The sequence below is a fragment of the Triticum aestivum genome, chromosome 2B, assembly GCF_018294505.1.
Source record: "Triticum aestivum cultivar Chinese Spring chromosome 2B, IWGSC CS RefSeq v2.1, whole genome shotgun sequence".
NCBI classification, from domain to species: Eukaryota; Viridiplantae; Streptophyta; class Magnoliopsida; order Poales; family Poaceae; genus Triticum; species Triticum aestivum.
The window spans coordinates 158,598,187-158,624,391 of NC_057798.1; the positions used below are offsets into that span (position 1 = coordinate 158,598,187).

Here is a 26,205-nt window from a genome sequence, read left to right on the forward strand (position 1 = left end):
AAATTAGGAAAAATAAAAAGTTGTATAGAAAGACAGTGCAAAAGGAATCAGAACCAATTGACTTTCCAGTTAAAAATGTAAAATCGCGCACTACAGCCAAAGTTTCTGTCCTGCACCGTACAAACCAACAAGCATTGTAAACATCCTAAAGGCAAACCTTGGCACATTATTTTTATAATACAATGGAATTGTACAAGGGGATAATTATTTTTGATGAAAAGTTTCTGTAATCAAGATTCACAAAGTTTCCGTGAGCATGAACAAAGTTCAAGGAGCTCTCCCACTTCAACAATGCTTGTCTTTCTCACTTTCACTTTCCTTTTTGAAAAGTTTTTAGGTTCCCCTCTTTATTTATTTTTTTGTTTTTAAACTATATAAAAGCACTCAATAGAAATAAATGACTCTCTAAAACTTCCGGGTTGTCTCCCTGACAGCGCTTTCTTTAAAGCCATTAAGCTAGGCATTTAGTGCTCAAGTAATGAATCCACCCGGATCCCAAGGTATATCAAAGCCAATTTTAATTAACAATGATTTGTAATTTAGTAGTGAGCACAAAGTAACATATATCATGCAACAACGAAGTCTAACTCTCTTTCTATGCATTGGCATGTCATAAAAGAACAATTTATGCCCACATAGTAAAGGTCAATGCATAGTATAAACAGTTTCTTACAATTCTATCATATTGAAAACATAAAGAGGCGGAGAAATAGTTCCTCTCTCATAATAATTGCAAGTAGGAGAAGCAAGCACATGCATATTATATTCATCAAAATCATCATATGCAATGGTAAAAGGCAACCCATCAATATAATCCTTACTAAGCGCAAACTTCTCCGATATAGTGTAGTTGGGAGAATTCAAAAAGATAATAGGACTATCATGCGTGGGTGCAATAGCAACAATTTCATGTTTAACATAAGGCACTATAGCAAATTCATCTCCATAAGCGTAATTCATATTGGCATCTTGACCACAAGCATAGCAAGCATCATCAAAAAGGGATATTTCAAACAAATTCAAGGGATCATAGCAATCATCCTTCGGTAAGCACGAAGGGGAATTAAATAATGTATGAGTTGGAGGGTTACTCTCATTAGAAGGTGGACACGGGTAGCTAATCCGCTCTTCCTCCTTTTGTTCTTCGCTCTCCTCATCATCTTTTTCATCCAATGAGCTCACTATTTCATCAATTTCTTCTTCCATAGCTTCCTGCAAAATATTAATCTCTTCTTGGACAGCAGAGACTTTCTCAATAAATGCATTAATATAGTAATTGTATTCATAATTTTCATAGCAATATCTAAGTATAGCAAGATTTTCAGGCCTATAAGCATCATCATCTAAAGCTTCATACTTTTCAAACAAAGATCCAATTTCATAAGCAGCCTTAAAAGCAACAAATTCTTCTATTTGTTCCACATCATAGTAATCATATATACCATTAGCATAAGAAGCTAAGGTTTCATTATCATTAAATTTGCATGAAAAGGGAAGGTGTGGAGCCTTCATCCTAGAGCAACAAGTAATATCATATCTCAAGCATAGATTCCAGGCATACCAACGCAACATAATAAATTGATCCCATAATAGTTTCCCTTTTTGTGTCGAACGATAATCCCTAAAGTATTCACGTTGATCCAACGTGTCTCCCATTATAAAGTTCAATGGGGTTTTCTCAGGATTATAAAACTAGTACATAATATCTTTCACATAATGAGAATCGAGGGTTTTAGGAGTTACCCCATCTCCATGAGTAGCAAGTACACCTAATTTTTTTGGTATTTCGTGTTCCATATCCATAACTAATGATAGATGACAACTAAGAACAACAAATAAAAATTACTTAGTGATAAAGCAAACAAGCACACACGAGAATATTCACCCCACGCTATGACTCCCCGGCAACGGCGCCAGAAAAGGTCTTGATAACCCGCAAGTATACGGGATAGTTGTAGCCTCTTTCGATAAGTAAGAGTGTCGAACCCAATGAGGAGCTAAAGGTAGAACAAATACCCTCTTAAGTCCTATCGGCCACTGATACGACTCTACGCACGCTTGACGTTCGCTTTACCTAGAACAAGTATGAAACTAGAAGTACTTTTGTAGGTGTGATAGGATAGGTTTGCAAGATAATAAAGAGCACGTAAACATAAACTAGGGGCTGTTTAGATAAAGATGCAATAAAGTAAATATAGCGAGTGTGGAAAAGTGGTGGTAGGAGTTGTGAAATTGTCCCTAAGCAATTGACTACGTTACTAGACCGGTAATCACTATTGCAATTCTATTTGAGGGAGAGGCATAAGCTAACATACTTTCTCTACTTGGATCATATGCACTTATGATTGGAACTCTAGCAAGCATCCGCAAATACTAAAGATTCATTAAGGTAAAACCCAACCATAGCATTAAAGTATCAAGTCCCCTTTATCCCATACGCAAACAACCTACTTACTCGGGTCTGTGCTTCTGTCACTCACGCCACCCACCATAAGCAAATCATAAACATATTGCAAACCCTACAGCAGGAATCCCTCACGCTTGCGCGACACGGAGGGCACAATAGGACAGCACCAATAATAAAACATGCAACTCAAACCAATCATAACAATTCATCAATCACCGATAGGACAACGAAAATCTACTCAGACATCATAGGATGGCAACACATCATTGGAAAATAATATGAAGCATAAAGCACCATGTTCAAGTAGAGGGTACAGCGGGTTGCGGGAGAGTGGACCGTTGGATATAGATGGGGGAAGGTGATGGAGATGTTGGTGAAGATGATGGCGGTGTTGGTGAAGATCGCGGTGATGATGATGGCCCCCGGCGGTGTTCCGGCGCCACCGGAAGCAAGGGGGAGAGAGCCCCCTTCTTCTTCTTCTTCTTCCATGAACTCCTCCCTAGATGGGAGAAGGGTTTCCCCTCTGGTCCTTGGCTCCCATGGCGTGGGAGGGGCGAGAGCCCCTCCGAGATTGGATCTATCTCTCTGTTTCTACGTTCTCAGATTCTACCCCTTCACCGTTTCTTAAATATCCGGAGATCCGTAACTCCGATTGGGGTGAATCTTTCGCCCAGATCTTTCTCATAAAATTAGCTTTCTTGTGCCAAAAGAAGAGCGTCAACCACCTTACGGGTGGCCCACGAGAGCCCAGGCCGCGCCCAGGGGGAGGGCGCGCCCCCCTATCTCGTGGCCACCCCGGACACCATTTCGCGTTGATTCCACTTCCCAAAAATCATAAATATTCCAAAAAAATCTCTGTCCGTTTTTATCCCGTTTGGACTCCATTTGATATTGGGTTTCTGAGAAACAAAAAACATGCAACAGACAGGAAGTGGCACTGGGCACTGGATCAATATGCTAGTCCCAAAAAATAGTATAAAAAGTTGCCAAAAGTATATGAAAGTTGGATAATATTGGCATGGAACAATCAAAAATTATAGATACGACGGAGACGTATCATGGACGTGCAAGCCTTGGTGCTGTGGTGCGAAAGCTTCCCGCAGGACATCGTCGACGAACGTCAGTTCTATGAGCAGAGGAGGACGGAGCGAGCCGCCTATCGGGAGGGCAAGCGTGCGCGGAAGCTGGCCGCTCAAATGAGACTGAGGTTGCGAGAAACATCGGGGTGGGATTTCACGGACGAGCATTCTGCTGACGCCTATATTCAGGCATCGGAGGTGGACATTACCGAGTCAGAGTGAGAAACCGACGAGTAGTTGATCTTTTCTTTTATCTGTGTACGCAAGAACTATCTATCAATACCCTTTTTCATCGAAAAAATGGTCGGCGGCGTCAGCCACGAAGTAGGCGACGTCGGCCACGAAGCAGGTGATGGAGGTTGTGCACGCGCGGGGAGGAGAGAGGGAGCGCGCACGCGTCCGTCTTGTGTCCGCACCGACGCAAATCCGGCTCAAAAATGGGCCGGGAATGGGTCGGTAGGCGGACGAAAGCGGACGCGCGTCCGTTTGGATCGACGCGTTGGGCCGTCTTTTCTGTCCGCGCCGACCCAAACGGACGCGGGCGGACGAAATGGGTCGCCCCATTGAAGTTGCTCTTACTCGCGAAATTCTAACAAATACGGATGTTATTGTAAAACAGATTCATACAAAAGGTGACCAAGTTCATAGAACCTAAGCTCACCTAGACGGTTTTTCTTTTCAAGAATGTACATTGATTAAACATTTATATACAGTAAATATATTTGCAAAGAGACTAATTTGACATTATTAGAATTTCTTTTTGCGGGGGGGACATTATTAGAACATTTCAGTTTTTTTTTGAGAGGATATTAGAACATTTCAGTTGAGTAACCTGGTACTACTCGAATTCCCCAAATCCCCATGGATAAGCTCATGCGCGATCTGGGCCAGCTGCGTAAAGCCCCCGCACACAGAACCGATTCCCCCGGTTAGGATACCATCCACACGAGCGAGCCCGCCCACAGACATACGGTCCCACTGGCAGATACCGTTCCAGGCCACTCACTGACACCGGACCCCAGCGAAGATCCCCTTCACTCCTCTATAAATCGCCGGCACAAAACCCGGCTTCCCTTGGCCACAAGGCTTCTCTCCCCCCTGATGCCGCCTTAATTAGCCGCCTGCCCCCCCCCCCCCCCCCCCCCCCCCCCCTAATCCTCCTGTTTGCACGGCGGTTATCCGGCTCCTCGTCGGCGAGCGGTGGCGGCGGTGGGGGGCGGAGGGATGATGGCGTCGGAGCCGGTGGCGCGGGCCGTGGCGGAGGAGGTGGGGCGGTGGGGCAGCATGAAGCAGACTGGGGTGAGCCTGCGGTACATGATGGAGTTCGGGTCCGTCCCCACGGACCGCAACCTGCTGCTCTCCGCGCAGTTCCTGCACAAGGAGCTCCCCATCCGCATCGCCCGCCGCGCGCTCGAGCTCGAGTCTCTCCCCTTCGGCCTCTCCGCCAAGCCCGCCATCCTCAAGGTCTCCACCCCGCCCCTGCGCTGATTTTGGTGGTTAAATTTCGATAGGCTAGACTAGGTTGGAATTGCCGTTGGCCGTTGTCCTTGATGGCTTGCTTTCATCAGTCTGTCCCGTCGATGATTTGACATGTTTCGGTGAGCGCCCAATTTTTCGCTTTGCTTGCTTGGGGAGATGATTTTGCTGTCTGTATCCTTATTTTCTTACTACTAGGATGTTTTCTCGGGATCATTTTTAAAAGGTCAGAGGATGTTTTTGGTATATCTCCGTGTTAACTGTTAGGATTCGATTCGGTGTCAGCTTTGTTCAGGAGATTTCGAATGCGAAGAAGATACTGCCACTGTGTCAGTACCTAAACAGTTCTATGTTGATTCAGAATGATATATAGTTGAACTCTTGAGTGACCAACTGATGTGCTGTTTAGTTTATTTCCTTCTTCATTTTCACTTCAATTTGTCATCAACATGTCAAGTTATCGTCGGATAAGGATTAAGGAGGAACTTTTGAAGACTCTTGCTTGCCCACTTGTTTAATTTTTTTTCTAATAGGAGTTCGTTAGTGGGCTCACATGCTTTTTGTATGAGTATATGCTTGAAGCTTTTGTCGTGCTGTCTTGTCTTCCTGACCTTATCACGTCAATACTCCCTCCGTTCCACAATGTAGCGCATATAGATTTTTCTAGAAGTCAAACTTTATAAACTTTGACCAAGTTTGTAGAGAAAATCATATACATCTAGAATACCAAATACGTGTGCTTAGATACATCACAACACATACTTTCATATTATATACATTTGGTATTGTAGATATAAATAGTTTTCTCTATAAACTTGGTCAAAGTTTATAAAGTTTGACTTTGTAGAAAATCTATATGCGCTACATTATGGAACGGAGGGAGTACTAGAGAGTCTGAATTCATTGAATAGTAAATATTTACCAAGAAAAAAAAACTCACGCTGGATTTACTGATTCCTACCAAACTGAGCATCCTTGTGTGGGACTGATGGTTTGTCTGTTGACGATTGTGAAGGTGAGGGACTGGTACTTGGACTCGTTCCGCGACATCCGGTATTTTCCAGAAGTGAGGAATCGGGACGACGAGCTTGCTTTCACGCAGATGATTAAGATGATCAAAGTGCGGCACAATAACGTGGTACCGACTATGGCTCTTGGAGTGCAACAGCTGAAAAATGAACAGTTCAGCTCAAGGAAGCTTCCCCCAGGATTCGACGAGATCCACGGGTTCCTTGATCGATTTTACATGTCAAGGATTGGTATTCGCATGCTCATAGGTTTGTGAGCTTGGTACTACTCTTCTCTCTGGAGCTGTATTTATAAACGTTGTCTAAGCTCTTGTCATTCTATCCTAAATCTTGCTTGCGATTCGGAACAAATGATGGATCATGTGCCTTTTCTAACAGCTGACGCAGTAGTAACATATAGTCATATACTGAAGTTCAATGTTAAGCTATCAAGCAGAATCCTTATCTTTTGGCTGATTTGCAAATTTGACTTGTATTGATAGACAGTTCTATTTTGGTTGCTTACTTGATATTTTTTATGTTCAAACTTCATGCTATGCTATTTGAGCAAACTGTACTGTTATATGGCTTAAAAACTGAAAAATGGTAAAGTGTTTGCTTAATGTGTAAATTCTGTATCAAATCATTTATACTTAAGTTGAGTGCTAATTGTTAGAAACTTGTTCTGAATTAGACCAACTTGCTTAATTTCAGGGCAGCATGTGGCTCTGCATGATCCTGAACCAGAGCCTGGCGTCATAGGCCTCATCAATACAAAATTGTCCCCCATACAGGTAGCTCAAATTGCTAGTGAGGATGCCCGTTCCATTTGTATGAGGGAATACGGATCAGCTCCTGACATCAACATTTATGGAGATCAAAATTTAACATTTCCGTAAGTTTCAGATATAAACTCCACCAATCACCTTTGTTTTTTTCGTGGATTAAATCATGTGTTAGCAACAGCACCTCTTTGTTGTCACTTGTCAGGTTACATGTTCATTGGCTTATAGTTTTTGTTATCATGTTGATTGAGTGGCCCCATTTATTGTTGTCTTGCTAACTAACTACTCGCAATTAACTATGTGCAGATATGTCACATCGCATCTTCATCTCATGCTGTTTGAACTGGTGAAAAATTCCCTTCGTGCAGTACAGGAAAGATATATGAATTCTGATAAAGATGTTCCTCCTGTCAGAATTATAGTTGCTGATGGAACAGAGGATGTTACTATTAAGGTATGATTTCCCTGATACCACCTAGCATCCATTTGGTACTCTCTCCGTCTGAAAAAGCTCAAGCTTTTTTGGACGGAGGGAGTACATTCTAGCCTAAAGAGTACACAAGCAGTTACTAAAACATTGCAGTTTGCAAATATGTGCAATGACTGATAAAATTCCCTTGTTTGGTTTGTTTTCTTCCGGGCACTGTGTCAGGCCTCATCGAGGCTTCTGAACCTTTCTCCATGTATATGAACCTCTCTACCTTAACAATGAAATGAAACACAAGTGTTTTTGCATTTTCTCGAGAAAAAAAAAACTTCTACTGATACCTATCTTTGTATGAATTTAGCATCTCGCGTTACTAGGCTGTGCATGAATGCAATTGTGAATTACTCGATTTGTGTTTTAATATTGGGATTATAACCTGACTAAGAAAGATATGGATTAATGTGGACTGCTGAGTGTAAATCTAAACCCAAACACCAATTTGAATGCATGTCCAAAGCCATTCTAGGGCATGTCCATTTTTCAACGCCAGTTATTTTTGGCAGGTGCAATTCTTTGCAAGTTTTGTGCCTAACTAGGACATTTATTGTTACTCTATGCTGATATTTTCGATGAAGCTGCAGACACTACTATATTGTTTACGGTGCATGTCTGCTGACATGTCATTACTGTCACTAAAACTGGATCCATTGTCAAAGTGGTAGATATCAGTTCTTGTATGTGATAGTTGTCTTCTTATGCTAGAAGCTATAACCCGCTAAGATTTTTGGAACATATGAGACCCATTCCTGTCAAATATTCATCATAAGAAACCATTCCCGAGGGTGGTTTGAGTTCATTGTTTCAATAATGCAGGTCAGTGACGAAGGTGGTGGAATACGGAGAAGTGGGCTCCCTAGAATTTTCACATATCTTTACAGCACCGCAAAGAATCTACCTGATATGGAGGGCCCTAGTGAAGGAGTAACTATGGCTGGGTATGGTTTTGGACTTCCAGTTAGTCGCCTTTATGCGCGATATTTCGGTGGCGACCTACAAATCATATCCATGGAGGGATATGGTACAGTCATATTTTGCTTTGTTTCTGCTAATCTCTCAGCATGAACCTTGGATAATTTGTGAATGTTTACCTGAATTTTCGTGTATATCTTTCTGCTTCTGTCATCATGATGTATTCGGCTGATCATTCTTGCCTTTTGTGTTGCGTAGGCACCGATGCTTACCTCCACTTGTCACGTCTGGGAGACTCGGAGGAGCCATTGCCTTAGTGACCCCTCCTGTCCTGATACAGTTCCTGTAATTAGGTTGCTCTTGTTATATTGTAATCCTTGTTCTGGTTTGCAAATATTGTTTCAAGGGCCAGCCATATATAGCTGTTAAACCTGTATCTTCTAGCTATAATGTTCTCATTGTTTCTGCTTTTCTACCTGTGTTACATAATTTGGCATCGTTGTTAGTAAAGACAATCATCCGCGGTAGCCGGTACATAGTTTCAGACTCGTCAGGTGATGGAAGCTAAAATCTGCTTATTGTGACTACTGCCTTCGTCTTATAATATAAGATGTTATGACAACCAATGTACTCATGTATTGGTTGAAATAACATCTTATATTATGCGACGGAGGCAGTAGCAATTTTGGGGCTGGAAGTTGCATCTTGTATGCCCTGCATGCGGCTGTTCATGTCATCATGTGTCTTACACCCTGATCAGTGTACCTCGAGGAATTCTGGTCTGTTTTCAAATTTTGCTAACTTTTGATAGCTTGTCACTTCTTATCTGACTTTGTTTCTCCTAGCATTTGGTAGATGCTAAGATTAGGTTTTTTAAAAGTCTGGCAGTCTTTTCATTTCCTGTTTCCTACTTTTCCCATGCAGTTTGATTTTATTTGGAATCAGTTCCCTTTCCTGAAAAAGTGTCGCTTCCAGTCAGTAGGTCGTTGACCCTTCTAATAAGAAAGCTCACTCCCCGTGCGCAGTGGCATGGGACGTCCCAAATGGGCGTGCTTGATATGAGGTGGCTGAATGTGGCGTTGCAGGCCAAATGGCTTTAGCTGAAACGAACAGACCAGACGAGGCCGTGTCCGAATTCAGATTCTCTGTACCGACATCCATCGATAGTCCCACATGTACGGGCGTTGCCCGCATGCAGCCAACCACAGGGAGCTCCTAACTGGCGCGTTACGCGCCGCCGAACGAAACCAGCGCTCACGCGCTCCCTGGCGTGGGCCAGCCCATCTATTTATTTCCTGTTTTCCAAAATGAAAAAAAAAAGCAGACCTGGTTGCACTCGAACACGCGACCTCAGGTTTGAATTAGCACGCACAAACCAATCGGCCACCAGTTCTCACACGAAAATTCTAACATCGTTTACTTCTTTATTTCTTTTCACTATTCTTTTTTCTTTTTTCGTTTTTCTTCTTCCTGGTTCGACGGTTTTATTTTAATTCTTGATTTTTTTTCACAATTGATGAACTATTTCTCAATTTGGTAAATTTATATTCACCATGTATTACATAAAATTTCAATGTATTAAGAACAATGTTCATTGTATATTATGAAAATTGTTCACCTTTGCATATAAAAATGTTCATCATGTATTAAAAATGTTCATCGTGTATTATAAAAATGTTCATCTTATATTATGAAATTTTTCAATGTTTTTACTAAATGTTGAATGCGTAAATTGTTCAACACATATATTCATGTTGTTTCAAAAATGTTCATCGTGTATTATTTAAAATGTTCGATGGATATAAAAAATGTTCAGGATATTTTTTTTATTTTGGTTTTGGTTCAATGAGTATACAATTGTTCACTATGTTTCTTGATTTTGTTCAGTATATATTACACAATGTTCAATGTGTATTCGCAAATTGTTCAACGTATTTTCACAAATGTTCAGTACGTGTCCGAAAATTCTTCAGCGCATATATTCCTATTTTTTTAAAAGTGTTCATCATATATTAAAATAAGTTCATCTGTATTATTTAAAATATTCAGCTTATTTTAAGAAAATGTCAACGGATATCGCAAAATGTTCAACGGATATTACAGAAAACAAGTTCACACATTTTTTGAGAGAAGGTACAGAGAAAAAAAAGAAAAAAAAAGACGAATACAGAAGAAAAGAAGAAAAAGGAAAGAAAACAATAGAAAAAAACGATGGAACCAGTCACACTAGATGAGGGTGGCTGGTTGGTTGCTGCATTCACACTAAACAAATGAAGTCCTGTGTTCGGATCACACCTCTCTAGGAAATGGGCCGGCCCAGCGGGGAGAGGGGGTGTGCGCCCTGTACAGGTTGGCCTTTAAGGGGCGTTTAAGGCGTCGTTTAGGAAATGCCCCAACCACACACGCGCGGGATGTGCACAGCCTGTTTGGTTGCCTGGGCCGCATGCGGTTTGTGGCCCGCATAGATCTTAAAGTAGGCCGCAGCTTGGCCCGACGGGAAACTGTCGAATCGGCAGTTTCTCGCGAGCCTGACTCGGCGCGGCTACGCGTGCGAGGGGGTTGGACGCCTCGGGCAACGCGGGAGATGGACGGGGCGCCCCATAACTCCCCCCACACTCGTGTCACCGCCCCGTGCGCACTGTTCCCACCGTTCCCTCTCCTCTCCTCCGATGGCTCCGCCTCGCCCACCGCCGCGCCGCCCTCTGACCCCGTCGACCAGCGCATCGCCAGCATCCAGGAGCGCTGGCTGGCCGAGCTCCATAACTCGGGCCGGGACCTGGCGTCGGCGCTGCGAGCGCCGTCCCCCATCTGCTGCCGGCCACCACGAGCGTCGGCCAATGCGGAGCCGGCCGTTCTTGCTCCGCCGCCGATTCCGGACCTCGTGGTCCTGGGCTCGGCGCCGGCCCCGTCCACGGAGCCGTCGCTTCTTGGGACCCCATTGGGCAGCGGGTTTTCTTGACCCCCGTCCAAGGGTTTTCTCGTGTCGGCGGGTCGTCCTTCTCGACCTTCGGCGTGGCGATGAGCACGGGACCGATGCCGCAGGCCGTCGCCAGGGCCGGCTCCCCCTCTGCTCTGCCACCTCTCTCCTTCCCGTCGGGGTTTTCACCCCGGCCTCGGTTCGCTGCGGCTACGCAAGCTCTGGAGAGTCAATCCCCTCAATGCTTGCTCGTAGATGTAGATTAGGGATTTATTTTCTTAGGCATGTGGTAGTAGTTAGTGGATTTGATCGGATTAGATAGGATTGGATATCCGATTGGATTTGATCCCAATCGAATCCAAGCGGACCGATCTGTTCTTGGTTCCTACAGTGTGTGTCCTAGGATATTTTGTTTCTGCTACTGCTAGTGTGTCCTATGATCTGTCTTCATGCTAGTTAGTTGTGATCATGCTAGTAGTTGTGTTCATGCTAGGGTTTGTGCTGATTGCTATACGTGCATGTAGTAGGACCATTTTAGGATGATGCCAAATGTGCATGACTGCACATGAGTGCTATTGGCACTTCGCTTGCTATTTTTAGATGTTTCCATGTTTAGGATAGTGCATTGATCAGTGGATTTGCCCAACAGCAAGTGCCACTGATCAGTGGCATTTGCTCATATCAGTGGCACTTGCTGTTGGGCAAGTCCACTCAGTGCACTTGCCCAACAACAAGTGCCACTGATCAGTGTCATTCGGCCCTGATCAGTGCACTTGCCCAACAACAAGTGCCTCTGATATGAGCAAATGCCACTGATCAGTGTCATTTGCTTGCTTGCTTTGTTTGATACTAATACTTGTCATGTTGCCTGACAAGATACTGAAAACTGTCTGGGATGTGGCGGGTGGAGGAGCTCAGGTGGTGGCCGGAGCTGAGGGCGTCGAGGATTTCATCGCCACGAACAGGTGGCTCAGGACGGTGGACCTGCCTGGCAGGATCGCCTTCATGAGCCTGCGTCGTTCAAGGGGACGATCTCCGAGGCAGGACCACAAAGAGGGGGCCCGGGAGCCGCTGCGCTTCTACCAGCAGATCAAGGACAACAAAGACCTCGCCATGCTCGTCGTCCCTCACAACTTTGTGGAGGTGATGAACACCTGGCTGGTCATCAAGCGGCTCCCGCGCGTGGTCATGCTGTCGGCGAACAAGCGGTGTGTGTTCTGGGTGTAGGTCCAGAACTTCAAGGGGCACATGGTGCTTGGCCGAGGCCGGAACTACTTCTGCCGCCACCACCGGATCGACCCCGACGACTTCGTCGTTGTGCGCATCTCAGGACTCGGACTGAAGGTTCAGATCTACAACCACGACTCCTCGGTCATGTGCAAGTTTCATTGCAGCAGGCACAACTGCCATGGTGACATCGAGCATGCTATGTAGTTAAGTTAAGTAAGGTGTTAGTGTTGAACTTTTATAATGTGTAGCGAGACTTGTGCTGGGAACTTGTTCATATTTTGGCCAGGAACAACACCCTGGCATGGAGCAGGGAAGGAGGACGCCCCTGCTGTTAATCTCGACTTATGCTATGTAGTTAAATAGTTTGCTGTCATTTCCTTACTTGCTGTGTTTGGTTTCATTTGGTTGCTTGCATTGTTTGATCTTGTTGTTGTGCTGATCATGTGGTGGTAAGGCCACCACATTTGAATGGGGTGAGCACAACACAAGTACCAGTTCGAAAATTGATCTTAAAATTCTCAAAAAAAAAAGTACCAGTTCGAAAATTGATCTTAAAAAAACAGTTCGAAAAAAAAACTCTACAACACCAGTCCTGACGCGGCGGCGGCGGCGGCGGCCTGGATTCGCAGGGACGATACGTTAGGGCTCTATATACAGAACCCGTCCGATTTTTTCTGGAGGTAATCTCCCACGTTCGTTCATTAATAAAACGAAAAAAAATAATCCTCGCTTTAATCTGCCGCAAATCACAGAAGCCCCGAAGACCCCCGCACATCTCCGCCGGCGAAACCCTAGCGGCGGCCGGCGATGGGGGAGTACGCGGCGGTCAAGACGTCGGTGTGGTGGGACATCGAGAACTGCGCCGTCCCGCGCAGCTGCGACCCCCAGCTCATCGTCCAGAACATGAGCTCCGCCCTCGCCACCGCCGGCTACCGCGGCCCCATCTCCGTCTCCGCCTACGGGGACACCCACCAAATCGCCCACAACGTCCAGCACGCCCTCTCCAGCACCGGCGTCTCCCTCCACCACGTCCCCGCCGGTACGGAACCCCTTACCCTCCTTACGGCCAGTAGCCCTGCTTTATCACTTTGGTCAATGGTCTGTCTCTCTGGTGACCTGATTGCTGGGATATTCGATTGAGACAGATGCTTCTGAGTGGGTATGTTGCTGGATGTGGCGTAATTTTGGACAATAATAGTGGAATCTTAGGGTCTAGGAGTTTCCTGATTTAGGCCCTGTTCGGAGTCACTCCAGCTCCTAAAAATACGAGGAGCTGCGGAGCATCCGTTTCCCAGCTCTGTGTTTTTTAACTCCAGCTCCGGGAGCGGAGTGGTGGAGTGGCGGGTCTCCGAACAGGGCCTTAGGGTGTGCCTTGATTTCAGTCTCGTGGTCTCTCTTTTTAGGAACAGGTCAGCTTTATTTGATTACGAAATACTCCCTCTGTAAACCAGTATAAGAGCGTTTAAATCACTAAAGTAGTGATCTAAACGCTCTTATATTAGTTTATGGAGGGAGTAATGTTCTGACACTCATGAACACACCACAACTCGGCTCACACTTATCTAAGTGTGCTAAACAATGCGCGGCCTGGTTGCTCACCCATGGGATGTGACCCACATTCAGCTCTTGAAGAGTAAACAGTAACGTCTTCGTCTCCTTCATATGACACCAGCTTGATGAACGATCCACTGCAGAAACGTACGCCCATTTCACGGCACGGCCACAGTCTGACTCAAGCACCCCTGGGCACCTGGTCACCAACACCAAAGCACGGAGACCTTGAGGCACAAAAATATTTCTGCGTCCTTCTGCGCTAGCACAAATAGGCATGAATTTCCAAGAAGCAAGGAGAACCTTCCCCTAATGATATCGAATGATGATCCTGATTCAGTGATTCCTGCCTGTCCAGAGCTAGCCTCCCAGCCGGCATCAACATAGCTTTAGCCCAAGCCCTCATTCATCACCTTAGCGTTGGGAAACATACAGACCTTTCCCTTGGCATCTATGACTGGAGCTTCGTAGCAGAAGCTGCCAGGGGGTTAAGAAAATTGTCGAGGAAAGGAACTGAGGCTGACATGGAGACCTATGTGACCCCCAAACAATCACTCGTGCACGAATCAGAGAGAAAATAGGTTGATAAACTGTTCTTATTGCTTGGTTGAGATACATACATATGTTGTCCCTTGTATCTTGTATGGGAGGACTTACCTGACCCCCATGTAATAACCCAATGGATAGGCATATGGATTCGATCTCTATCTCTAGTCTCATCTCTTCCTATCTTAATAACCCTCCTTATTTAAATATATACAGAATTTGTTTGAATATTAGCTAATCTTATATCTGTGCACATAACAGCCCAATAAGTGATATGCGCTGCTTGAGAAGTATATGTGTTTTCTCTATACAACAGCAACAAAGGCGTTAGTCCCAAACAAGTTGGGGTAGGCTAGAGCTGAAACCCACACGACCTCGAAACCAACTCATGGTTCTAGCACGTGGATAGCTAACTTCCATGCACCCCTGTTCATGGCTAGTTCTTTGGTGATATTCCAGTCCTTCAGATCTCTCTTTATGGACTCCTCCCATGTCATCTTTGGTCTACCCCGACCTCTCTTGACATTATCAGCACTTTTTAGCCGTCCGTTACGCACTGGAGCTTCTGGAGGCCTGCGTTGAATATGCCCAAACCATCTCAAACGATGTTGGACAAGCTTCTCTTCAATCATTGCTACCCCAACTCTATCCCGTAAATCTCTTCAATCGATGTTGGACAAGCTTGTTTCTCTATGATTCTTAATATTGTTTGTCTTTGTACTTTCCTTATGATTTATCCAGTGATCCAAATAAGTGAGCGTGTACTACACATACTCTTATGAGTAACTGATTTCTTTAACTATAGCTTGCGAGATTATCATTTCCATTTGTCAGATCCATACTTGTATAAAATTTCTTCCGATTAGAAGAATGACCTTGAAGTACCACTATAGTTTTTTTTCCCAAATATTCTTTTCAGAGCTGGCCAATGAACATGGCAAAGCTATGCACTGATTGCATTACATTTTGAGTTACATGTCTAGCATACTGTATATTTAAGCACATCTTTTCATTTACTATTATTTCCTAGCGAATGCAGGCATTAAAGATGCAAGTGATAAGAAGATCTTGGTTGACATGCTGTTCTGGGCTATTGACAATCCTCCACCAGCAAATTATCTGCTTATCTCTGGTGACCGGGACTTCTCTCATGCCATTCATAAGCTTAAAATGAGGCGATACAATATTTTATTGGCACAACCTCCAAACGTGTCTCAAACACTTACTGCTGCAGCAAAGAGTGTTTGGCTCTGGAAAAGCCTTGTGGCTGGAGAACCACCATTAGAACAGTCACCATACATAAGCAGCACATCTTGTGGCAATAAGGATGATTTGGCTACATCAAGGAACATTAGTTCTTTGGATGTGACTCAAGATGCCAACCCTGAAGTGCAGAATATTTTGTGTGATCGTCAAAGCGGTTCTAACGGCATGGCAGATAAGAAACGTGAAGTTAAGCGACCTCGAGAAATGGAGACAGACAATGTGTCCAAACCAGCAAGCAAAAAGCAGCTGAAGAAGATGATTTGGCTGGCAAATACCAGCACTAAGCAAACTGCTTTCAAGAAACCAATGCAAGGGCAACTAAAAGCAGTCAAGGGGCAGGGCTTGATCTGCTATAAGTGTGGTGATGGGCACCGTGCTGCAGAGTGCACCTTTAGTGGTGACTGCCACGGTTGTGGCCGACAGGGCCACAAGGATCGAGTGTGCAAAGCAAATCCTGACAGCATTGTCAAGTGGCAGCTGGCACATTCACAAGACTTAGTCATGCCCTCACCAGGGTCTGTCTCCTGGCAGGCGATCCCTCATGTGCCTTCTCCACCTCCAGCTTCCCCCGTTGTGGCTGCGTCGCCACAGACAGCTGCTGAAACTCCTTCTGGCCCAACTTCGACACCACCACCGGAGTGCTTCTTGCAGGAGAGTTCTGACGTGTCAACCCCACCTCCGGCTTCTGCGGCTCTTGTACCGCCACATACTGGTGTTGGCGATTTTTCTGCCCCAGCTCACTCTGGAGTCTATGCCATGCCGACAGCTGTGTCATTGGGTAAACCAGACGTGGTGACGCAACCGACATCTTCAGCCCCTCATCCTCCTACGGCGGTTCTAGCTCACCGGCCAATGACAGGACCAGGACAGTATCATCAAGTGGGTGCTTCTCGCCTGTTTCCAGCTTGGACACCACCACCATGGTGCTTCTTGCAGGCGACTCCTGCTGTGCTAAGTCCACCTCCAGCTCCTGTGCCGCCACATACGGGTGATGGAAAATTTTCTGCCCCAGCTCACTCTGGAGTCCACACCATGTCAACAGCTGTGTCATTGGGTAAAGCAGACGTGATGACGCAACAGGCATCTTCAGCCCCTCATCCTTCTACGGCAGTTCTAGCAGCTCACCAATCAGTCACAGGACAGTATCATCAAGTGGGTGCTTCTCAGCTGCAACCGGCATCTTCAGTCCCTCGTCCTCGTACGGCAATTCTAGCTCACCAACCAGTCGCAGGACAGTATCATCAAGTGGGTGCTTCTCAGCTGCATCTGGCATCTTCAGCCCCTCATCCTCCTACAGCGGTTCTAGCTCACCAACCAGTCGCAGGACAGTATCATCAAGTGGGTGCTTCTCAGCTGCATCCAGCTTTGACATTTCCTCCGGGGTACTTCTGGCAGGCAATGCAACTTCTCCTGCAGCAGCGCCGCTCGTGACTTCCGTGCCGCCCTGGCGTTGCAGCTTGTCCTGCACCAGCTCACTCCAGAGTCTACCCCATGCCCTTCCCCTTTGGCAGGCCATGCTGACAAAGTGACAAGTATACTCCTATTGGATTCTTTGTATGCCCTTCCCTTCAATCGCCCGAGAGGAGGAAGAGAGGAAGGAGGGCTATGATGAAGAAGAGGTGGAGGAGGTTTTCACTAGCTTTCTAGTAGGTATTTCTTTGTCTAACTCAAGTTATTGTTTGAAAATGTCGGCCTCCAGAGGATTTCTTTGATTATGTTTAAGTTATTAAATTGTCACTTGAGCACCAACATAATCAATTGTGCAATGTAGATTTAAAATCTGGACCCAACATGAAAGTTCTAGAGTATTTTCCATAGATGCTTAAAGTGCCATCATTTACTATGTTTCAACTCGTGCTGAAATTTCAATGGGTTACCAAAGTTGGCTAATCATTATGATCAACCAAAATAGTCGCTTGAGGCATAACTCGGGGTTTCAAAGCATGACTCCATGGTAAATGCACATTGTTGCATATGCATTTAAGGTTGGAGACTTTGGTTATGAACATAATAAATTGTCACTTGAGCACCAACATAATAAATTATACAATTTAGATTTAAAATCTGGATCCAACATGAAAGTTCTAGAGTATTTTCTGTAGATGCTTAAAGTGCCATCATTTGCTATGTTTCAACTTGTGCTGAAATTTCTATGGGTTAACAAAGTTGGCTAATCATTATGATCAGCCAAAATAGTCGCTTGAGGTATAACTCAGGGTTCCAAAGCATTGTCTCTATGATAAATCCCAAATAGAGTTTTATGGTCACTTGGTCACCCACCTCATGACATGTTTTCTAGAATTTCAATGCTCTTAGTTGAATTCTACCTTGGAGGGGCTGAGGTGGATTGTTGGCAATGGTTGGACAGGAGCGTTAGAGGCAAGTTGGGTTGGAGCTGCTACAGCTGCACCTTGCACTCTGGTTGAGGCAGGTACATGCATATTGGTAGTCAATGGATGCACGTCACCATTGATACCATTGGATGTTTGTGTATGTTGCGCTCCTTGTTCTTATCGTATATGTTGCTCATGACTCATGAGAAGGTTTTTTTTTTGTCGAATATGGCTACTGAATCATTCTTATTATGCTCGAAATTCTTGCTCGTGTTTATGGAATATGTTGGAGCTGCTACTGCTGCACCTTGCACTCTGGTTGAGGCAGGTACATGCATATTGGTAGTCAATGGATGCACATCACCATTGATACCATTGGATGTTTGGGTATGTTGCGCTCCTTGTTCTTCATCGTATATGTTGCTCATGACTCTTGAGAAGTTTTTTTAATCGAATATAGCTACTGAATCATTCTTATTATGCTTGAAATTCTTGCTCGTGTTATGGAATATGATGTTGTTGCTACAGCTGCACCTTGCACTCTGGTTGAGGCAAGTACATGCATATTGGTAGTCAATGGGTGCACGTCACCACTGATACCATTGGATGTTTGTGTATGTTGCGCTCCTTGTTCTTCATTGTATATGTTGCTCATGACTCTTGAGAAGGTTTTTTTTTGGTCGAATATGCTACTGTATCATTCTTATTATGCTCGGAATTCTTGCTCGTGTTTGTGGAATATATGGGTTATGATTCATATTTATGAGGAAATAAATGCATATTGTTGCATATGCATTTAAAGGTTGGAGACCTTGGTTATGAACCTCCATGAGCTGGAGGTTACTCCACCAGTTTGGAGATCCCACATGCCCTCACGTGATGGTATGGATGTGGGTGGGCACTGAATGGTGGCACTTTAGTTGTGCTCGGCATATAAGCTATTGATGAGATTTATGTTTTTTTTTTGAGATAACTTACCATAACTTGTGTGTGGTATGAGATTATGTTTTGACATGCATGCACGTGATCATTGAATAGTTGTTGAAATTTGGAAAACATTGTACTGCGGTAGTCAATTGCAAATGGACTAATGCTATGAGATAATCTTGTGCTTTCATACGGTGTCTTTTCATTTGGTTGTACCACATATTGCCATGTTTCCATTGATGGCTAGGTGATTGTTTAAGCAACTTACTGTAGGGGGATAGCACATGATCTGGATATGCACACACAAACACTCACATGATCATTTGCTGGAGTACATTTAGTGATGTGATTAATTGAAGTCTTGTTACCATGCTATATTTAGTAGGTACTCCCGACGTTCACAAATATAAGATGTTTTGGATATTTCAATGTGGACTACATATGGACTGAAACACTAAAACGTGTCTATATATTCTGAGAGGCGATTTCCTATGCATGGTGGTAGCTACCCACGCATGGTGGCAGCTACACACCCTTTGGCATAAGTGCCTTTTTTGATATATGAGGTGTCGGGTTTCTTATGGCATTGGCACAAGTGCATTTTTGTTGTTTAGAAAACGACTTTTTCTCACTTCTCTTTTGTCTTTTTTATTTCCTTTTTGACACAAGTGTCTTTTCGTTGTGTAGAAAGGGCCTTTCTCACTTTTCTCAGTCTTTTTGCTTGCCTTTTTGGCATAATTACCTATTTGCTTGCCTGGCTGGTCTAAAGTCACGATATTTTCGTTATAAATATCGTCATAGAGTTATTTTTCATAGTCCAAAATAATTTACCAAAATAATTAGAGATAAAAATTGGGGCCGTGTAGCTACCACCATGGGTAACAAATTATTTCTGATTCTGAAAAAGTTAGAACATCTTGTATTTGTGAACGGAGGGAGTAGGTCCTTGGAAGGTTTCTTTATGAATCTTGAAGAGTTACATTGAATTGTTTATATGGAATTTTTGCACTCATATTGTGTTTATGATCTGCATATATTTCAATCGTCTTGCTTGTGTGTCCATATTACCATGTTTACGGGAGATTTTGCCAAAATTTCTCAGTGGAATATTGTTGTTTTGATCACAGGCTTGAGTTCTGTATGGATTTTACATTTAACATTGAATTGTTTATATGGATTTTTTGCACTCATATTGTGTTTATGATCTGCATATATTTCAATCATCTTGCTTGTGTGTCCATATTACCATGTTTACGGGAGATTTTGCCAAAATTTCTCAGTGGAATATTGTTGTTTTGATCACAGGCTTGAGTTCTGTATGGATTTTACATTTAACATTGAATTGTTTATATGGATTTTTTGCACTCATATTGTGTTTATGATCTGCATATATTTCAATCATCTTGCTTGTGTGTCCATATTACCATGTTTATGGGAGATTTTGCCAAAATTTCTCAGTGGAATATTGTTGTTTTGATCTTTAGTCTGTGGTAGCATTTCGGCTTGTCCATATATTGTTGCTGGGCCTCTTCACTCACGTAGATCTCCACAGCTGTGAGGGAATCCAATTTATGAGTTCCCTGTCAGTTTAATTTCTTGCTACATCCTCTTCCTCAACAACATTCACTCGCTGTTACTAAAAGTAAACGCAGAATCAAAGTTATTGATCAATCCTTCTATGTGATACTCCCTCCGTCCAGGTTCGTCGGGCCACTTAGCAAGCCAGCTGCGTCTGTGTTTTTAAGGCCCCGCTGGACGTGCCGTTTGCTTCCCCTCGATGATCCCCTCTGTTGAACGCATGCAGGATTCTGCCGTTTCGGGTGAATTGCTGCATGCAACCAGCTGCACGCAATAACGACGGGTTAATCTTGTTTTGGCTGCATGCAAAAGCGAGGCTGGCTGCTGCGATGCTCCGAAATAACTGCGATCTGATTGGCTGCTGCTATGCTTGAAAATCATGGGTGATTACCAATAATATCCTTCCTTCGTCCTCGAGTTTTGGCTAACTGGAGTACATGCTTTGTAATGTCAGCAGAGTGCTAGATTTTGTGGACTGAGACCTGTTTTGGTCATGTTATAGTATTAAACAATCAACATGAGGGATCATGATGGCTGTGTGCATCACTTGATGCGGAGAGCCAACATGTTCTCATTAAATACATCCCAGGTGGTGAACCTGTGATTTAATTATTTGACCTTCAGTGCTTTGGTAATGGAGGTCAGGGATGAAGGTAGTGGAATGCCAACTGCCTCCTTATAATTCTTCAGTTTGCAAAGGATCCACTTGATATTGATGGCCTAGTGAAGGCTTAACTAGCAGGATATGGTTAAAGTCTTCTTGCCATTCACCCTTTTTGCTCGATATTTTGGTGGTGCCTTGCAAATCATATCCGTTGAAGTATATGGTATGCTCATTTCCGCTCAAAAAATATGGTGTGCTCATGTTTCACTTCATATGCATAGCAGGATGGCTGTTCTTTTTCTTTTTTAATGTTTGGTTTGTGTTTGTGTCTTGGTTTTGGTTTTGGTTTTGGTTTCTTCCTAACTTTTAGCTTTTCAGGCTTCTTTACCAGTCGTTTTTGGTTGAAAGATCTGCATTATTTTGACGCCATTTTCTAGTAAAGTACAAAATTACACGCACATAAGTGCGTGTTCCAGAGGAAGATGTTTCACTTCCTTTGCTTATATTCAGTCAATGCGAATCCTGAACAATTTATCCGTGTTTCCCTGAAGTTTTAAGTGCATCTTTCTATTTGAACTATCACAGAGTAGATTACTACTAGACCTAGAGAAGTGCATCATCTCATCGGATTGTTCTCGCTTTTTTGTTATGCAGGCACCTAGTCCCAACACCTAACCTGCTCTGATGGCAGAAGCAAGGCAATGGTACGGAACTGGCAGTTTTGTTGAAGCGGCGTGGAAGCACTGGCTGCGGCAATGGGGATAAATTTAAGAGAAGGGGGTCACGGCATGGGAGAAGGGGAGAGATAAGGAGCCAGGTGCATGAATCTTGAAGCAAATTACAAGTGCTTAGAAGATACTCTACTACTCCCTCCGTCCGAAAATACTTGTCATCAAAATGGACAAAAAAGATGTTTCTAGAACTAAAATACATCTAGATACATCCCCTTTTATTCACTTTGATGACAAGTATATCCGGACGGAGGGAGTACCTCTGTGCGCACTAATATAAGACGTTTTTGCAGTTCTGAGGGAATAGAAATTCCAAATCATGTGGCGTACGTATCTGCGTATGTCATTGGATTGTACTGAAAACAAGGAGTTACATGCAAGCTAGATCTAACAAATGACAGTTAGGACATGGGACAGATGACCTAGGAATTATCAGGTTTCTTATGACAAGGCTTTGACAAGAAGTTACTCCCTCCGTTCCATAATATAAGAGCGTTTTTTATACTAGTGTAGTGTCAAAAACGCTCTTATATTATGGGACGGAGGGAGTACTTTCTTAATATATGATTTGTACCAGTCGTGATTTATACACCCTAGATACTGTAATGTGAGAAGTATACAAATATAGCTCCTGGGCGACTGTTATTAGCAGTACTGAGCTATGTGGGTTTATTGGCTGCCATGTTAGGGGTGTTCATACAAAATCGAAGTATGTTGCTCGCGTGTTATATTTTGATTAAAACAGTGTCTTCCAGGATATTTGGGGAAGCTTTTCAAATAAGTCTAAATTTTGGAGAAATTTTAGAGGAACAACTCTGGTCTATGTATATTTCTGACATGTACAGAAGATTAATCGCCATGCAATTCCTATATTTTTTCTACTCCCTTTGTTCCTAAATATAAGTCTTTTTAGAGATTTCAATACAAACTATATACGGAGTAAAATGAGTGAACAGATGCCTTAGCGAAAGGGCTTAGGTGCGAGGCCATCGCTGTGGTGACTAGTTTAAAGGGGTTGAGCGGGACGAGAGACACGAGTTTATCCAGGTGAGGGCAAAATGAGTGAATCTACATTGTGGTGGGGTTAACACGACAAATGCCCTAGCGAAAGGACTTAGGTGCGAGGCCATCGCTACGGTGACTAGCTTAAAGGGGTTACGATCGAGGCAAAAGCCTACACCCTGCTTTGAGTTATATTGCTTTGAGTATCGATTACAAGGGAGCGGATTCGCTTAACCCAGCTATCGATTTTACCCGCCGCGGGGACTTGCCTTTATATACACAGGTCAAGGCCCTGGGTTTACAATAGTCCGAGCCGGCTTATACTTATTGACCGACGCCGGCTCTAAGTCACCCTACCTTCTTTGGCAAGTCGTCATTGGGCGGCTTACAACTTCTAGTCAAGCACCGTCTTTTGGTCTTGGGCTTTCAACCGGCCCACCTCGTAAGCCGCCTCCTGGCTCCGTGTCTTGGTTTCTTGGGCCTGTCTAAAGCTTCCTTTATGAGTCGCCAACAACCTAGCCGGCTCTGTTATGGCGGGTCTCACCGTGGGCTTATATCCCCAACATTAGGCCCCAGGCTGATTTGAACTTGTTCATGTCAATCTTCAATATCTCTGATTGGCGAGTCTTCTTTGGCCCTTCTAAATATTTTAACCTTGAACAGATCTTCATAACCCGTCATATGAAAGGATGATGTCATTTTCATAAATTCAGAAAAAACATTCATGACGTCACAATGGATCTTTCACATTAATCATCCATTTCAAAAATTGAGGCGCCCTTTTTGTTACAGTAATTATGACGCCTCCTCGATCTTCACGCATGCCGTTTCACTGTTCCCACTTTTCCCTTATAAATAAGCATGGGGTTCATCTCTTTTCACTTTACCCTGCCGGCCCCACTTCTTCTTCCTCACAACGCCCGCCACGACCCAGTTGAACCGTGCTAGCCGCTCCGTCGAGGCCGCTGCATCAACCTGTCGTGACCAGAACTCAACGGCACACGTCCGCTCTCCTCCAGCATTGTCAGGTGTCATTCTTCTCTTCCCTCAGATTTGCATTAGGTCATCTGATTTCATGGAGTTCATCGGCATTCATCTAAGTTCATCTTGTTTCTGAATAGAACTCATTTCAATCCAAAAGACGGGGTAGAGGTAATGCGGTAGCAGTTTAGCCTTCATCTTGTATCTTAGGTAGATTGCTTCCTCTTCAAAATCAGTACATAACCTGCTAGCTTTTCCATCACTGCCTTTTAGGTTTAGCAATTATTTCCCTTTTATGAACTGACGTAGATCCACAAATATAGCTGTAAATTGCGAAGTCTGTTTGTTCTATACTTAGCAGAATTTCACCAATCTCGGATTCCTTAGATAATTGACCTGCCCCTCACCTTTCGGACGACTTATCCATGTATATGCAATTTATCAAGACTTCCAGAAATTATTTCTTTCAGTTAACCCGCCATGAGCTTAAGACGGCTTACCTTTGTATTTTGCTTTTAACTTGCCTTCATATTTTTAGGCGGCTTAACATGGCCAAAACTACTCTTTGCAATTGGGGTCCTTCTCTGGTCATCAAGCAGATGCTCAAGGATTATGTAGATCAAGGTCAATTAGGGGCCCGGGAAGAAATTGGCCGGCGACTCAGCCAAGGGGAGAGCATCCCTAATCCTGGCGAGGGAGAAGTGATTGTTTTCACTTACCATATTCTTAGGGGCTTCACACCACCCGGATCAAAATTCTTTCGAGATGTTTTACATTACTTCAACCTCCACCCTCAAGACATAGGCTCAAACTCAATAACAACCTCTGCCACTTCCAAATATTTTGTGAAGTCTATTTGGAAGTAGAACCCACAGTCGCTCTCTTCAAGGAGTTCTTCTATTTGAATCACCAGACTGAGTGTGCCAGTGGTCCACTTCAAGAACTAGGTGAAATATCAATTCAGAGACGTCGAGACGGCTGCTTTCCTTCCGCTATTTTGTTGAGCCACCCCAAGGGTTGGGTTAAAACCTGGTTCTATTGCAAAAACACCGGCCCAACAAATGAAAACTCTTAGCCGGGTTACCGGGTTGATCGCCTTCCCATCGATTTTGACCGGCCAAGCAAACTTATTCCCACTGAACATACTGAGGCTCTCCAATACTACCCCAAGGTAAAATTACTTTGCTAGCCAATGGGTTGACAGGGGTCGACTTAGCCCACTGCTGGGTTTCCTGGAGGATTGTTCCTCTAAGTCACCAGCCTAATTTAATGTGCGAATACTCTAGCGAGTCAGATGACCCTCAACGATATGGGTGTGATAATTTCACTCCCGAAGAAGACTTTCAAGATGTGAACTCTTTACTTGGGGAATCACAAGAGAATTGCAACAAAGTTGGATTGCCTTCATTTTTCAAGGCTAACCCCGCCCCCAGCTGTAAGTATTACTTTATGCCTGGTTTAAAAATATATTTGACTCTGTTCTATGGCTTAATTATCAATCTTCTCTCATTATATAACCTGATTCCGCCTTTTGGAAAAGGAAGATTAAATCCATTGCACCAAAAAGAAGAGTGGTCCGAAACCAAAGAAGACTAAGCCAGCTGCCATGGCTAAACCGACCGCTGCGAGCGAATCATTAGAAACCGATGACCAACCTGAGGTGGAATTTGACTCTATTAGCCATCTCTTTAATGACTTAGCTGGCGCTTCTTACACACAGGATGATGGTGCATCAAGCTGGACTGATAATCAAGAGGTAATTTCTATCTCTTCTAGCTCAGACTCGCCACCTCCAAGGGGAATCAGGCGGGTTGTCAGGAAAGTACCATTTTCTCACCCAAATGCTTATTTAGACCCAAACTTTGTTTTGAAGAAGGCTCAATATGACGCAAGACGCCAAATATGGAGTGGCGGTTCTAGTGACCTAATGGCCTGGTTAAGCCATGAACCTTCTGCCCGTAAACGGCCAACTGAGGTGCCACACAGTCCAACCTTTTCCTTACCCAAAGCTGGCCTTATACGACATCCTCTTAACCCTTCTGACTCTGATTACCAGGAGTCGCCACCCTCTTCTGGCAACTCATCTCAAACACAACTGCCTACCTTCATTGTGAAATGAGGGTAAGCCTTTTGCTTTTACTTATAGCCCTTCAGCTTTTTGCTAGTAAAGATGTCTTAATACTCAATGTGATCACAGGGCCAAAGCCAATGAGAAGAAAAGGAAATTTGGCGACTCTTCTAAGGCCCCTCAAATTTCTGAATCAGAAGAACATGTACTGGTAACTCCAGAAATTAATCCTGAACAGCCCGAGGAACCTCAAAATAAACAAGATGACCCGCCTCCATAGACTGAGGCAATAGTTTCAGAGGCTATGAATGTTGATGCCGA

General features: G+C 44.0%; 2 protein-coding genes across 12 annotated transcripts; both read left to right on the top strand.

Moving 5' to 3' along the window:
* The first annotated feature begins 4,567 nt into the window (after positions 1-4,567).
* On the top strand, positions 4,568-8,694 carry LOC123044051 (pyruvate dehydrogenase (acetyl-transferring) kinase, mitochondrial). 2 transcript variants are annotated; one of them, XM_044466674.1, is made up of 6 exons: positions 4,568-4,950; positions 5,978-6,239; positions 6,684-6,864; positions 7,061-7,208; positions 8,055-8,259; positions 8,409-8,694. In XM_044466674.1, the coding sequence occupies exons 1-6, from the start codon at positions 4,711-4,713 to the stop codon at positions 8,465-8,467; spliced, it is 1,095 nt and encodes a 364-aa protein (XP_044322609.1). In that variant the 5' UTR covers positions 4,568-4,710; the 3' UTR covers positions 8,468-8,694. The 2 variants fall into 2 exon arrangements, with proteins under 2 accessions (XP_044322609.1, XP_044322610.1); XM_044466675.1 differs by having other exon boundaries at positions 8,055-8,176.
* A 4,161-nt stretch (positions 8,695-12,855) lies between these two features.
* On the top strand, positions 12,856-22,686 carry LOC123044052 (uncharacterized). Of its 10 annotated transcripts, XR_006419804.1 has the most exons (5): positions 12,990-13,336; positions 15,434-17,310; positions 18,029-18,091; positions 21,757-21,919; positions 22,127-22,686. XR_006419804.1 is itself a non-coding variant. In XM_044466676.1 (2 exons), exons 1-2 carry the CDS (start codon positions 13,105-13,107, stop codon positions 17,089-17,091), a joined length of 1,890 nt encoding a protein of 629 aa, XP_044322611.1. In that variant the 5' UTR covers positions 12,990-13,104; the 3' UTR covers positions 17,092-17,391. The 10 variants fall into 10 exon arrangements, 1 of the variants encoding a protein (XP_044322611.1); XR_006419798.1 differs by lacking the exon at positions 18,029-18,091 and adding an exon at positions 12,856-12,977 and having other exon boundaries at positions 13,050-13,336; positions 21,757-22,686; XR_006419801.1 differs by having other exon boundaries at positions 18,029-18,150; positions 21,757-22,686.
* Positions 22,687-26,205: the final 3,519 nt, after the last annotated feature.